The 13,813-nt window shown below is 42.3% G+C and overlaps 3 protein-coding genes across 3 annotated transcripts; 1 reads left to right on the top strand and 2 right to left on the bottom strand.

Moving 5' to 3' along the window:
* Positions 1-2,057: 2,057 nt before the first annotated feature.
* On the top strand, positions 2,058-3,363 carry EAE98_005874 (uncharacterized protein; the record flags this gene model as incomplete). Its single annotated transcript, XM_038953496.1, has 3 exons — positions 2,058-2,202; positions 2,257-2,637; positions 2,705-3,363. The coding sequence occupies 3 exons, from the start codon at positions 2,058-2,060 to the stop codon at positions 3,361-3,363; spliced, it is 1,185 nt and encodes a 394-aa protein (XP_038809891.1).
* Positions 3,364-5,069: 1,706 nt separating this feature from the next.
* EAE98_005873 (uncharacterized protein) lies at positions 5,070-9,113 on the bottom strand (the record flags this gene model as incomplete). The annotated part of the gene is made up of 5 exons (XM_038953495.1): positions 5,070-8,021; positions 8,089-8,718; positions 8,774-8,842; positions 8,909-8,989; positions 9,087-9,113. 5 exons carry the CDS (start codon positions 9,111-9,113, stop codon positions 5,070-5,072), a joined length of 3,759 nt encoding a protein of 1,252 aa, XP_038809890.1.
* A 2,767-nt stretch (positions 9,114-11,880) lies between these two features.
* Positions 11,881-13,453, bottom strand: EAE98_005872 (uncharacterized protein; the record flags this gene model as incomplete). The annotated part of the gene is made up of 9 exons (XM_038953494.1): positions 11,881-12,036; positions 12,103-12,331; positions 12,381-12,526; positions 12,574-12,695; positions 12,744-12,833; positions 12,883-13,149; positions 13,199-13,203; positions 13,254-13,317; positions 13,366-13,453. 9 exons carry the CDS (start codon positions 13,451-13,453, stop codon positions 11,881-11,883), a joined length of 1,167 nt encoding a protein of 388 aa, XP_038809889.1.
* Between the last annotated feature and the right edge of the window lie 360 nt (positions 13,454-13,813).

Below are 13,813 nucleotides of genomic sequence, written 5' to 3'. Positions count from 1 at the left end.
TTTCAAATTTGTGTACAAAGTCTTAATGGAAGATTTTAAAACAAAAAAATGACCCAAAAAGACATAAGATCATGGTAAGTATCATAGCATAGCTAGATGGGGCGAGCGAAAGAAACGAAAGTCGGTAGCATGACTCAGAAGAATCCTTTCTTTTCGATGAAAAATGTTACTTATCTTCTTACCACGAACCTAAGCGTTACTGCAACTATTGTCCACGTGCTTCTGTTCAACTTCAAAGCCGTGAGAGATGTGTTCAGTTTAGCGCAATGGGCAAGCATCTAACGAGAATGCCAATATATTGCGATCTCCGAGACAGTGGAATTAGATCCTCATTGCCAGCAGATGCTTTTGTACAAGGAGGTGTCTTCTTGACGGTACATGTGAATTGGGCTTATGCCGGTAGTCGTTGGGCTCTCCCGCACTTGAATCCTCTGATCAACCTTGCCCTGGTGGGGTTTCCGCATTGCCTGCGCTTTGTCTTTCCTCTGCACACTGTTCTTAGGGGCTATGTCCGAATTAATTGGATTCTGGCTGCTCATCACCAGTGTATATCAATTCATTGGATTGGTGGCTACCTTCATCCAGGCTAACCCATCGCCAACATACACTCCGTGCTTTTCGGAGCCAACTCCCAGGACCAAGCATTCTTTCTGATTCAAAATTTAAAGTTGGGGCAGTATGGTAAATTAAGTACCAGGTGTACTTTCACAATCCACAATAGGCATCATTCTTGGCGCTTTCATCAATAACATCTTGATGAGTGCTACTCTCAACTCAAGATACTAATGTCCGGCCTGGTTCATACAGTCGCTCAATTCCAATGGGAGTCTTTCCCTTTCGTAAAATTTTACTCCAAGTCTATTGCATTTGACGCACTCTCGACATATATGTTTGGTGTTGGCCAGGAGTAAGAGTAAAGTGACCTCGCACTTCATTCAGTCTACTTGTTTCCCTACCGTTCTACCTGCTGCATCAACAGAACAGTGGCCCACCATTGGTTTTGACTATATCATTGCGCAAGTCATTTGCTGGTATCTCGACTACATCGCTGCGGGAGTTTTTCATCATTGACTTCTTTTATCAAAACTACATAAAAAAACGCTACCCAAGATGGTTTCTGAAGTATAAGTATCTACTCGCTGTAGCCATCAGTGGAGAAGCGGAGTTGTTAGTTTTCATTACAACATTTTATGTACATGGTGCCACTGGAAAAGCGATCCCCTTTTCTTCATTTTGGCGGAACAATTACGAAAATGGAAACTTTGACTATTGTTCGACAAACCCGGCTTTGATCAAAGTGAGATAGATAGTAATTGTTGAATTTAGATATAGTAGAAGAATTTCCGAATTTTGCATACCATGAAAAGTCATAGTTTCCTTACCACACAAAACTATTTTAGGAATATATGACTACACAATATGAATTGCATCAATTGACACCGGGAAAGGATGATCTACGGGGAAGGAACATCGTGCGGCAAGGGTAATATCTGAGACAAGCTTTACTTATAAGCTTTTTTGACTGTTCTCGGACATTGTCTTCTTTGAAAAACATCCGAATAGTGACACGGACTTTATCGGCACTTATGACCCCTACAACACAGCCCTATAAATGGGTGTTTACCCTGTGACGATCTAGATTTTTCGGCTAAAGGGCGTCTATAAGCTTTAGGTCCTGTCGTATCAGTATTCGCTTCAGGCATTCCGCATCAGGCACGAAATATGCCCCCACACGAAGAAGTTTGCATAGAAGATTCCAAACTCTATTTCAATCTGAGGCTTTCTTCGTGAAAATCACCACAATAATGTGTGTTTGAGTAGGAATGTGTTTAGCATAGCCATGCTTGCGGTGAAGTATGCGGCAATCACAACCTCGTTTAAGGTTTTGCTGCATCTCTGGAAGTTATATCGGGGTTTCTAGTTTTAATCCTTGCATATAGGGCACGTTTGGGATTTTCTCGAGTCTTCATATATTCTCAGAGGAGAATGCCGATTTCAATTTATTTACTCATATGTTCTATCTTATTCCAATAGCTGAAGTCACTAAATAAAAGAAAATGAAGGTTAATCAAGGCAGACCAATTCGCTGGCATGCACTCCTATCATTAATTTTGTCTACAATGTCATTTATGCTGGGCGTCGTCACAATATTCTCGGGTTCAAATGACGGGGTTTTAGAAGATTATTATTTCCTAAGGGCAAGTTGTTCCTCTTATATTCATATACTCCCGTCTGATATTGAATAGTTAAAAACAGCAAACCTCGGTCAGAGCTTGGTAGAATTTGCAGCAGTCAATTCTACCACAGCTAATACCACAAGCATAATCGATATATCTGCTCTGGACACCCGCGCTTTATCATCAGATTCGATAGAAAAGAGAGACGCAGCATCCGATTTCGCCACAGCATTATTCGGTAATGTAATCAAGGAAGTCAAGAGTATTGTGAAGAAGATTGAAGCTGGCGATAACGATGGTCTCAACGAAGCCGAAAAGGTGTTGGTCTCGAATATTACAGATACTGTTGGAGTTGCCGATTTCTACAGTCTACATGTGATGAAAATATGTCGAGGAACTATTACAGCAGAGGACAAATGGGTCGTTGATGGCTGTTCGAATTATTCTCAAGCTTTGAAAGGTAAGTCAAAATTCATAAACTCAATCCTACCCGCGAAATTAACACACCGAGCTAATGTATTGGAAAGGCCTGACACAGCTCACCTCATCTACTCCATCAACCTTCCGTGTTGTCAACACTACTCTTACCGTTCCGCTACTTGGTCTTGCTACCACCGCAATGCCATTCACTGCCGGAATGCTGAACATAGGCACCATTGCTATCCTCGTTTTTTATGGTCTAGCGTTGATCGGATCGGGTGCCACAATCGTTCTATCAGTAATCTATATGTTCAAACCTACGGCTTGCATCGTCTACTGCGCTCTCTTCTTTTCATTCCTCGCGTCTAATTTTACAATGACTGTTACGCTGAATCTAACAGCCGTTACCAGCATGGTAAGCCAGATGGTCTCTTTAGTAGGGCCTGCTCTAGGTGTCGAAGCTTCTGCTGGGGGTGCATTCCTAGGGAGCTCATGGATAGCCGCCATATTCGCACTGATATTTAATCAGTATTGGATGATGGTCTGGCTAGTAGAAATCAGAGCATATGGATTCAGAAGAAGGATAAGAACGGATGAGGAGATTGGAGATTGGAAGGGAATTATGACTGAGTTGAAGAGAGATTGGAAGAAGCCTGTACCGGATGGACTTCCTACTTCAGAATCTGATGAAAATCTCATGTTAATAGAGAGAGTAGATGAGGTCACTGGTGTAGCGACAAAAGAACAGTCATATCGTTTAAGATGATCAAGACTGGATGGACGTTAAGGATTAAGATTGCAGGAAGAGACTGGAGGATCACCATAAACCAGGTATATTCAACTATTGCGGGTCAATACAAATTCAAAAGGAGAATGGAGGGATTGGAACGGGTAAATTTGGGTCAGTTTTTGGGTAGGGTTTCAAGGATTTATATTTTAGAGTAAGAATAACACCAAGGCTTCACACGGTTTCAATTGCGAGGCGTCAAAATTTAGAGTCATCAATTGTGAGACCTTGAATGAAGAGTCTTTACTATCGCTCTTTGCTACATATAAATCACTCTTTTTCAGAGGAATATCCAACTACAAATCTTCTATATCCCAGACCACCCCCTTCCCCAACCATTCCCTTAGTAGTATGACTGCCCTTGGAGATCGACTGGGAATCTATCTCAAACTTCCCGGCTATCTCAATTGCGTAATCTTCAAACTCAAACGACTGTATCCTTGAGAGCCGACTCCACCTTAGGTTGGCCAGACCTAAGGCTTCTTGACTCTCTTGGAATCTCGTTGATTTTACCGACTGCTCCCCTGCTTACTCGCGTAATAAAATCGCCTCCCTCCCCCGCGCAAGTCTTTCCGTCCTTCCCGTCTCAACACCCCGCCAAAATTCTGGCCCCGAACCTCGAAATCTTGCCGCCAAACAAGATTCTGAGATAAGAGCACCATACAAACTTCCCCCACCAGCACTTTTGCATATTCTTCTCTCTTCATAACCATCGCCTTGACATTTTCTTTCTTCCTTCAACCGAATCTCAAACTGTCGGGTCAATCAAACCTCTCATTTCAAAACATACATTCGAATTCTATCTCAATCTCAATCCCGAAATCAACCCCCAAAATATAAAGATATTTTATACACCAGAACCCACATCTCATAAATCGGAAAGTAATAATCCGTGTATGGCACTTCACTTGCCAGAATCAAATGGATGTGGAGTCAGTGACAAGCTCTCCGACGGAACCGTGGTATATCGTTAGTCGTAATAGTAAACCATGAATGACAGAGTCGCCATACTCTGCCACCAAACAAAGATTCGTAAAAATGTATCATATCCCGAGAGTTCCGAGAACCCTGGAGATGATAGTACTGCAGTAATAAATAGAAAAGGTATCTGAGAGCCAGACCCATAACACCACAAGGTCGAACTCATGGATCGATTGACATAATCCAAAACTCCGGGTTATCGTATATAGTATTTCTTCATTCCCTAAAATATAATTTTGTGGAAGATGTGCCCAAACATATCTTCAAATCGTCGCTGATATGATGTCGACGAGTTCCCTGAAATCAAGGGGAGAATGATTTTTGATATGTATACAGGAAAGACTGATATGAAAAGCAAATAGCACTGCATGGTGATTTTGAATTCTTCCTGGCTCTAGTGATCAACTCTTTTGGGGACGTAGAAAGCAGGCTGAATATTGTAAAGCAAATGATTTTTTTTGTTGGAATTTTTTTTTTTTTTTTTTTTTTTTTTTTTTTTTTTTTTTGCGTTGGTATTTGGGGGGTTCTTCGGGCAGATCTTTTGATGTGCCAATAATCGCGATGAATTTTTTTCTAATCTTTCTCGAGAGATGATGTATAGTTATCATGAAACAGTAGGATAATCAGCTGCATCTTCTATTCTTTGCAGTCTGGCCACCTTCAGTCCCCAAAAAGAGAAGGAAAGGTGAAGTCTCTATCAACCACTACCAATCGATGGGTCCGAATGGATGGGCATTACTTTTAACCTCGGTATCAAGATCGACGACAGGGGGACTGTCTGGGACGTTGATGATCTCAACAACTTGTGGTAAATTGAGATTGATGGGATGAGAACATTCATCGTCACCCGAATCATCACTGCTGTCGTCCTCCATCACAGCCTCAGCTTTTGGGACAGTGCGATTCTCGTATTTTTTCACCACCTTCATATACTTGGCAATGCGTTTCTTTGAGACATTCAAGTTGCGAAGGAGAAGCTCGCGGTCGAATGTTGCATAAACTTCGACTTCATTTTCCTGCTCCCATTTTTGAAGGTCGAACAATTCCCATGATGTCTTCGCCTTCAGAGATTGCAATTCTGTTGGTTTCATTGTGATCTCGACATTCGCGAGGTCTGCCGGGACTCTGTGCTTTTGGTAAAGTTCTGCGTCTTCATCTTCGTCTAAGTTTTCGAGATCACCATCTTCGTCGGACTCTTCTGGTGTGGTGTCATCTATGGTAATGATGTCGCATTCATCGCCTTCTGACATCTCTGAATCCTCAACGTCGGAGTGGCTAGATTCATCACAGTCATCGGAGCCTTCAGAATCGTCAGGAAAATCTTCAAGTGGAGGCAAACCGACGCAGCCATCTAGGCTAACATATGGGCCAGTGCTTACCTCGGGTGATTCGGACCGAGGGGTTTCCTCTTCTAGTATATCGCTGGATTCTTTGGTAGAATCTGAATCATCATCTTCAGAGGTCGAAGATTGCTCTACTGGCATTTCCATGGCGTTTGAGAAAGTGAAAGAAGCGTCTAGCAGGGAAAATGGATCCTCGTCTATTAATCTAGACTCCTGACCTGAAGCATCCTTAAACTCAAAGATTGCATCATTGAAATCTCCCTCAAAGTCGGTGGAACTCTTTAGAGAAACCATTGAGCTCACAACAGGGGCTGATGAGATTTCCTCCGAGTGATCCTGCTGATGCCTCTCATCAGAGGAAAAATCATCTTCTGCTTCAAAATTATCGAAGGCAGAGCGAGGAATGACCGGTGGTGAAAATTTCTCTTCAGCAGCTGCATCCTCAGCCATTTGAGCTTCAAGACAACGTTCCATTTCGGCCTCCAATTCATCAAGGACAGATTCGGGAACGGCTGGCTCACGAGAGACAGGTTTGCGGGTGATCGGTATATTGAAGACAGAGTTCTCGATATACGGGTGAGCAAGCTGATAGGCGACATTAAGGTGGTGTGGTGGGTAATATTCACCCTCGTCTTCATCAGCGTCTGACATATTAGTCTCATAACCCCGATCCCTGGCATAGAAGGGCTCCTCTTGTAAGACACCATTATATCCCTTGTACAAGACAGTTGGCTTAGAGATCTTCTGAGGAACTTCACATTGCTCTTCATCAGATTCATCCCCGGAAGAATATTCATCGCTATCTTCGTCTGATGAATCTTGATCGGATGATTCACCATTTTCAGCTTGAAGAACAATCAAATCTTCGAGAGCTGATCGCAATTGCTCAGCATGGAAGGAATTTTGAAGTTCGATTTGTATTTCGCGCTCAAGCTCAAGTTCCATGGCGTCTCTAGCCTCCGCTGTGTCAGAGAGTTCAGTGTTCGGAGTAATAGTCTTGAAAGTTTCTTTGGCATTTTCAAATTTAAAAAAGTCATTCAAAACAGATCCTCTATCCGAATTTGCAGCTGGGAGTCCAGGAAACCCGAGAAATTGTGGCATTGGTCGTTGGGCTTGGCTTGAAGTTCCAGCCTTGGGATCGAGACTAATAACATCTTTGTTGATTTTTGTCTCTGGTACCACCTTAGTCTTAATGTTCAAGCTTGCTGGAAGAGAACGATTAATTTCAGCCACTTTCTTTGGCTGTTCTGGGATCTCCACTTTCTTTGGCTCAGATTTGTCTGTCATGATGTCTTTTGTGTTTTCGACTTTGTCAACAACTGGAGATACAAGAGTGGGCACCACTACGTCAGTTCCGTTTCCCTTCTTGATCACCTTTCTTGGAGAGGAAGTTGATTTTGTAATACTGGACGACGTAGATCTACTAGCCTCTTTTGTTGGTATCTCGGTGCTCAATGGTTTTGACGAAACAGATGGCTTCTTGAGTTCAAAATGAGGAGCTGAAACGGCGCGACGACGATTAGGTTGTACCACTCCACTTGATGAAGACGTGGGCATTGGGATTGAAGAAGTAATTTTTCTCGTAACTTCATCCTTGGAAGCAGGAGTAACGCCACGGCGACTAGATTGAACCTTATCAGAAGTGCTGGTGGAGGCCGGTAATGCTTTCTGAATCGAAGCAGATGGCTTTGCGACTTCGGCATTAGGAGCAGGAGAAACTTTACGGCGACTAGGCTGTGCCGCTTTGTTTGATGCCATGGTAGACATGGATCCTGACGAAGCAGATGATTTCGTAACTTCGACTTTGGAAGCAGGAGTTGGACCACGACGACTAGATTTAGTCTTGACAGGGGCTTTATCAAAGGCTGATCGTGGTGGGATGCTATCAAATGCTGATCGTGGGGTCTTGATTGGTTGAGCTGCAATGCTTGGTGCTTCACCAAAAAGCTCCTCCATGGAGACGTTATCAGAGGCTGGTTTATCTGCTACATTTGGTGCTTCACCAAAAAGCTCCTCCATGGAAACGTTGGGAAGATATCGGAGTTTTAATGGCTCTTCAGTCGATGGAGCGGCTGACTCGCTATTCGATGCGACAACTTTTGGTTTAACTTGCGCAGAAACAGATTTCAAGACGTTTTCTGTAGATTTCTCACCATTTTCGTTTGCTGCCTTAGAAACAGATTTAGGTTGCATGAAACCCTTCTTTGGTGTTGTTGGCTTCTTGGTAGATCTGGAACCACCAAAACCGAACAGATTCTTGGTGGGATTGTTTCGAAGCTTTGTCTCCTTGATAGGGGCGCGCTTTGCAGGAGCCTATTTCATTGGTCAGTAAGTTTCGCTTATGATTTTATAATATGAACCAGCTTGTGAGTAGACTTACAGCAACAGGGGTTTTAACTTCTTCAGTGATCTTCTGTTTCTTTACAGGACCACTTGTTTCTACCTCCTCAGTATGCTTGCGCTTGGTGGAAACAATTTCAAAGTTCATGCCTGCCTTTGTGGTCTTCGGCTTCTTGGCAGGCTTAGCGAATTTTTCTTCAGACTCAGTAGAGTCCGTGTCGAAATATTTGCGCTTGAATGAAGATTGCTCCTTCTCTTCAGGTCTCTTGAGGTCCTGGGACTTTTGAACTCTGGGAGAGAGCTTTGGGATATCGGGCTTGAACTTTGTGGTGTTCTTAGCCTCATTCTTGATTTCATTGCGGCCAAAGGTCTTTTGGTCTTTGTTGTTTGATGGCGCATGACCAGAAGCTGGGACTGAAGCAATGGTCTTGTTGTGTTTGTTATTGACTGGGGCAAACTTCCGATTTTGATTACCGTTGTTCATGCGACCTTTGTAAACTATATCCTCTTCGTCGCTATCGATCTCTCCGTCTTCCTTCTCTGCCATCTTGCGCTTGATTTTGGCGGCGGCAGCAGCTTCCTCGGCGGCTTTCTTCTCAGCAACCTCGTTCATTGATTTTCCTGGACGCTTCTTCATACGGGGAAGAGATGAGATGGAATTGGAAGTGCTCTGTATACTATGATCAGTACAACTCAACTAATAAAGATTAACTACGATCACATACCGGTTTAGGAGCTTGATTTACAGAAGTTGCGGCGGTGGATGAGCTAGCCTTTGTAGGACGGTTTGCAGCCTGTGAATCACATTAGTATCTACAAATGATGTTAATTTATATCGCAAAGAAATGCAAGTTACTTACATCGCGGGCCTTCTTCTCAGCAGCTTCAGCACGTGCTGCCTTAAGCTTTTCAATGCCAGAATTGATCTTCTGTTGTTTAGTCTATCCAGTTAGCACTTGAACTATTTCTTGATTGATGTTGACTTGAAATACAAGGAGAAAATGAGAGACAGAGATTGACGAGAGTCATAGCACATACCATGTTGTTGCTTTGTTGAGGAGGCATCGTGAATGGGTTTTTATTACTTGGTGAAGTAATGGTAAACGGTATGTGAATGGATTTAATATTACTCAGAAATTAACAGGTAGCGAAGTTGTTGTTTTGTTGTAAATGTAAGATAACTAAACCGCTATCCAAAAGATATTCTTGAAAGAAGTCTTGGGTTTGGAAGTTTCTTGTAGAATAGGAAGAAGAAGATGTTGAGATCTTTCGGAGGATGGATTTTTGGAAGTTTATATGTAAAAACTATATGTCGTTTACGGCGACAAAACATTGCTACGGTTCGAGCTGGCTGTATTGAATGTCGCATGTTCACTACCAAAAACCGTATTCAACCACAAATCACGGCGCGTCTTGACGCCGTAAAGATAGCGATTACTGTCGCACATGAACTCAAATTACCAATCAGCCTGATGTTTTTGTTCGCACGGTCATTACAATAGTGTACCAAAGAATGACTTGATTGTATTTGGCTCAATAGCCGTACCCATTTTGTGAAGACCAATATTAATGGCCTGCCTCAACCGAGCGAAACCATTGTATGGCTGGATTGAACAAGATAATAGGTCTATTTCAATATCGATCTCCCACATTGTAGGTCCCCATCAGCACGGCCCTTAAAAGGCTGCGATTGATGTTCGGAACGTTCACTGTTACTCCAAGCATACTGCCAGCTATCCAACCGGGTTCACTCCTCAGAGTCGGTGGTTCCTTAACCAGGGGTAGAAATGGCGTACATTCATACAGCTCACTAGTATGCCGCGTGGCAGGCTTTGATATAGACAGAAATCTACAAAGGAGATGTGTATATGTTGATACAATGACTCTTCTGTTGCCTTGTTTTTAAGGGCAGATAGCTGCTATACAGTCTTGATATGAATGCTCTTTCCACTTCACTGTTTCAGGCTTTGCAGGGATCCCTAATTATTTGGAATAATTATGAGACCAGTATCTACTTGTATCTGGCCGCTCCATATTTATGTGTTGCATAAAAACTGAAGATGGATAGATCATGTGCCATCTTCAAATTCTTGAATTCAAGACAGCGACTACGTCTTAAGCTCATACAACTTCTGATTGAGATCACAAGCATTCTTCTGATGTTGGAATCACTTCGTAATACTGTCTTGCTTCTCCAATATAAATTCCAACGATATTCTAGCTGATAGTGTAATATATAACGTTCTTGTCCCTTTCTATTAAAAAATGATTTGCTTCACTTTGCGCCGCACTAAATCTAACTCAACTCAATCGAAGACCTGAGTAGCTTAAATTGAGTAGATACTTGCTCAACTGTCATAGAAATGACTGAAGTTGATTTAGTAAAGCTGACTGCACCTGAATTGCATAATTTATCTTATGCTTCGTTTTGCAAAAAAAAAAAAAAAAAAAAAAAGACCTTCTGGGCTTCAAGGGATTCTATTTAAAATATGACAAGTGAATGAGATATTCTCTTAACAATATTTCACCACCGGCTCTCCTGATTTATGTCCAAGATATTCTTATTCATCCCAAGCATTGCTCATTGAACATAAGTAAAAATACCACATCCCGTGATTGATCAAGTGAGCAGAAAACAATCACAGCTGTTCTGCGGGAAATCAAAAGTGCAAAGTGAGAGATAGTGAATTGTGTACGAGAAAACAAGAGAAGAATTTCTGCAATCTTCAAGCTTTCATCAAGATAGTCACCTGTTGACAGACCACTGGGTCCACAAACAGGGCGACTTCCGGGTTTGAATATATGTGATGAAATCCAGTAATAAGCGGTTCGCTTTTTCGTACTTATTGCGACATAGAATGAACCAGAAACAAGGATGAAAAATGGCATGCACACAGGTTCGTTGTGGATGTTTCATAGTTGAATAAGAGGCAGCAATACCTAGGTAGGTAGGCAAGCGACATTCAATTTTGACGAATGATAATCAACTGTTGATGATTGAAGATTAAAGCTTCTGTCTGACTGCCCATGATCGATAAGCTCTATGATTTGAAGCATGACTCCAGAGATCCTTGCTACCTACGCTTTCCTGAGACTCACCTGAATAGGAACACCATAAGAGCTATGAAATATCGGAAGGTTATTTCAATCCCGCAAGAGATTCTCGCGTCCTCCAAAAATCTCATGAAGTGGAAGTTTACGTTGACAATCAAAGTGATATGCCTTCCAATCTCGATAATCTGATGTGGTGGTAATGATGTAGTAGTTGAGCAATTTGTTCTCCTGCTGCACTTTCAAAATAAGTGAGATCATGTTGGGAAGATAATATATTGATTTGAATTCAAAGTCTGTGAGAGAAGGTAGTGGTTTTTGAGTGTGAGGTTTGCCGAGATTATACCACAATCTACAATGTTTTATTCGCACTAGTCTCATCTTGGCCTTTTGATAATCCAATAGTATTTCAATGGGATTTGAGCCTCGTTTTTTCGAGCTTTGAATTGACAGCGAAACCAAAGCAAGTAAAATGTTTCAAAATTTCTGTCCTTTACTCAGTGCGGGGTTACAGGCTTCCTTGTCGGGCCGGATATCACACGATGTGGGATAGCTAAATTTCAGATCAAGTAAAAGGGTCTAGGAAGTAATTTAAATGAGCGCAACCACCGGTGGTGCATGGTAATGTAAAATTTCGAGCTAAAGAATTGAAGATAACAAATAACAACAACAACAGCACTATGAACATACTCGTTGGCAACAGGCCTGCCTTCAAACTCAACTATATACATTGAATAGTTTTGGGGTACCAATACCCTCCATCCCGTTGTTAGAAATATTTCTACAATGCTGCCAAGATCGCGTTGTATGCGGGCTTTGGAGAATAGTTGGCATCGAACAACAATGGGCTGGAGCTTGAACGCCATGAGTCGGTATCACGGAGACCCCAGACTGTAATACCAACACACTTGCTGACACTCAAGCATGCATTGACGACCTATTCAGTAATTAGAACCGGTTCTTACTTCATCTCGAAGGGAATTCCTAAGGAATTTAAACTCACATTGACATAATCAGTAGAAGCTGCACCAGCGATATCCAATTCCGTAACCGCAACTTCACTGACACCAGAAGCGGCAAGTGCAGTCAAAGCGCCTTTTGCAGCAGCTCCTTGGCCGGCTGAGAGATGGGTTTGCGAACCGATTCCATCAATGGGAACTCCTTGAGCGATCCAAGTTTTGACGTGTGCGACCATACCCTTTGTGAGTTTGGCATAAGATTCTGAATCAAGGCTTCATGAAATGTTAGCTTTGGATGTAGAAATTTGAAGGATAGAATTACTTGTAATCATTGATGTAGAGCTTTGCGTTTGGATCAGCTGCCCGAGCGGCTTTGAAGGCGATGGACACAAAGCTTTCGCCAAGGACTCTGTAGAACACGCTGTCTCTCATCGAACCATCTTCATTGAAAATTTCATTGACGACATCCTTATAATGGTTAATTGTATGAGCAAAATCAAGATATAATGACATACCCATGCGTAAATCTTTCCCTTCCAGCGAGTCGCCTCTTGGGTGACATGATTTTGAAGGACTTTAGTGAGAGTGTCCTTGTTTGAAATAGAGCTAACCCAGCTAGGGAGTTGAGAATGCCAGCCTATTGATGTCAGTTCTCATTCTCAAAGACAAAGTTGGTATGACAAACAGAGTGTGTGGCCGCGAACAAGTTTCTTGTTCTCGGTAGCGAAGTTTACCAAGTAGTCGCCACCAGCGAAGTTAAACTTGTTTTGTGTTCCTATCCACAGTCAGCTATATACTCTTCAAGACCATGCGAATATATATACCCTCAACAGCGTCCCACTTCATGCTATTTTCTGGTGTCACTTGTCCAAAGTTTGCTTTGATGACAGCCGCATTCTTTCCAGTTGAAAGAAGGTTTTGATCTGTGGCAAGACCAAAGTATTTCTTTCCATGAGCAACAAATTTGTCGTTGATGCTACTGCTACTTCCGCCGCTGGTTGGACTTGTGATCTCGGTTCTCAAGGTCGTCGGGGTGACGATTGTCGCTGTAGCTGAGGGAACGACATTTCCGGGGATGCACTGAGAGTAATCTAATAAAATGAGTAAAGGTTGTAAATGTTGCTAAAAGGCTTAACATACAATCGCTATAACTATGTTAGCTTCATCCAAAAGTTTTCAATGGGGTTTAACTCACTTTGAACGTGTGCAAGTGTATCCTGATACACAGGTTGTAGCACCAGTCCAGCCGTTACCGCCACCTGAAAGGGTCAATCATGATGTGCTTTTGTTGTGTTGAGTCAACTTACATTGATCCCAACCTTGGCTCTGGGCCAAAGCGAGGTTGATGTGACCGAGCATGGCAGCCAAAGCTGCAACATTCAAAGCTGAAAACATATTGTTGTTGGAGTAAAAAGATAGACTAAATGAAGAAGAAGAAGAAGTGAAATTGTTTGAATGTGTGATAAGAAAGAATAATGAGGGTGAGAAACTTGATCATATATACTCCTATTTTTCACTATTTCATCTTCTGTTTGTCAGCCAAGATGGATTAAAGGAGCAATTAAACACAAACATTGGACAATCCATACCTTCGAAATCATCAGCACTAAGCAAAGCTACTTCTCCCGTAATTCCGGGGCTTATAGGCTAATATCAAGCATTGTAGTGTCTGCCCTATGAATTCAAGACATAAAACTACTCGTGATCTTAAGATTAATGTTCTTTCCTACGTTTCAAGGGGCGGCCCGGCTGTTA

Source organism: Botrytis deweyae (genome assembly GCF_014898535.1).
Source record: "Botrytis deweyae strain B1 chromosome Unknown BDEW_012, whole genome shotgun sequence".
Taxonomy (NCBI): Eukaryota; Fungi; Ascomycota; class Leotiomycetes; order Helotiales; family Sclerotiniaceae; genus Botrytis; species Botrytis deweyae.
Note: the sequence above shows the minus strand (reverse complement) of the source record. Positions and strands in the feature narration are given on the sequence as shown.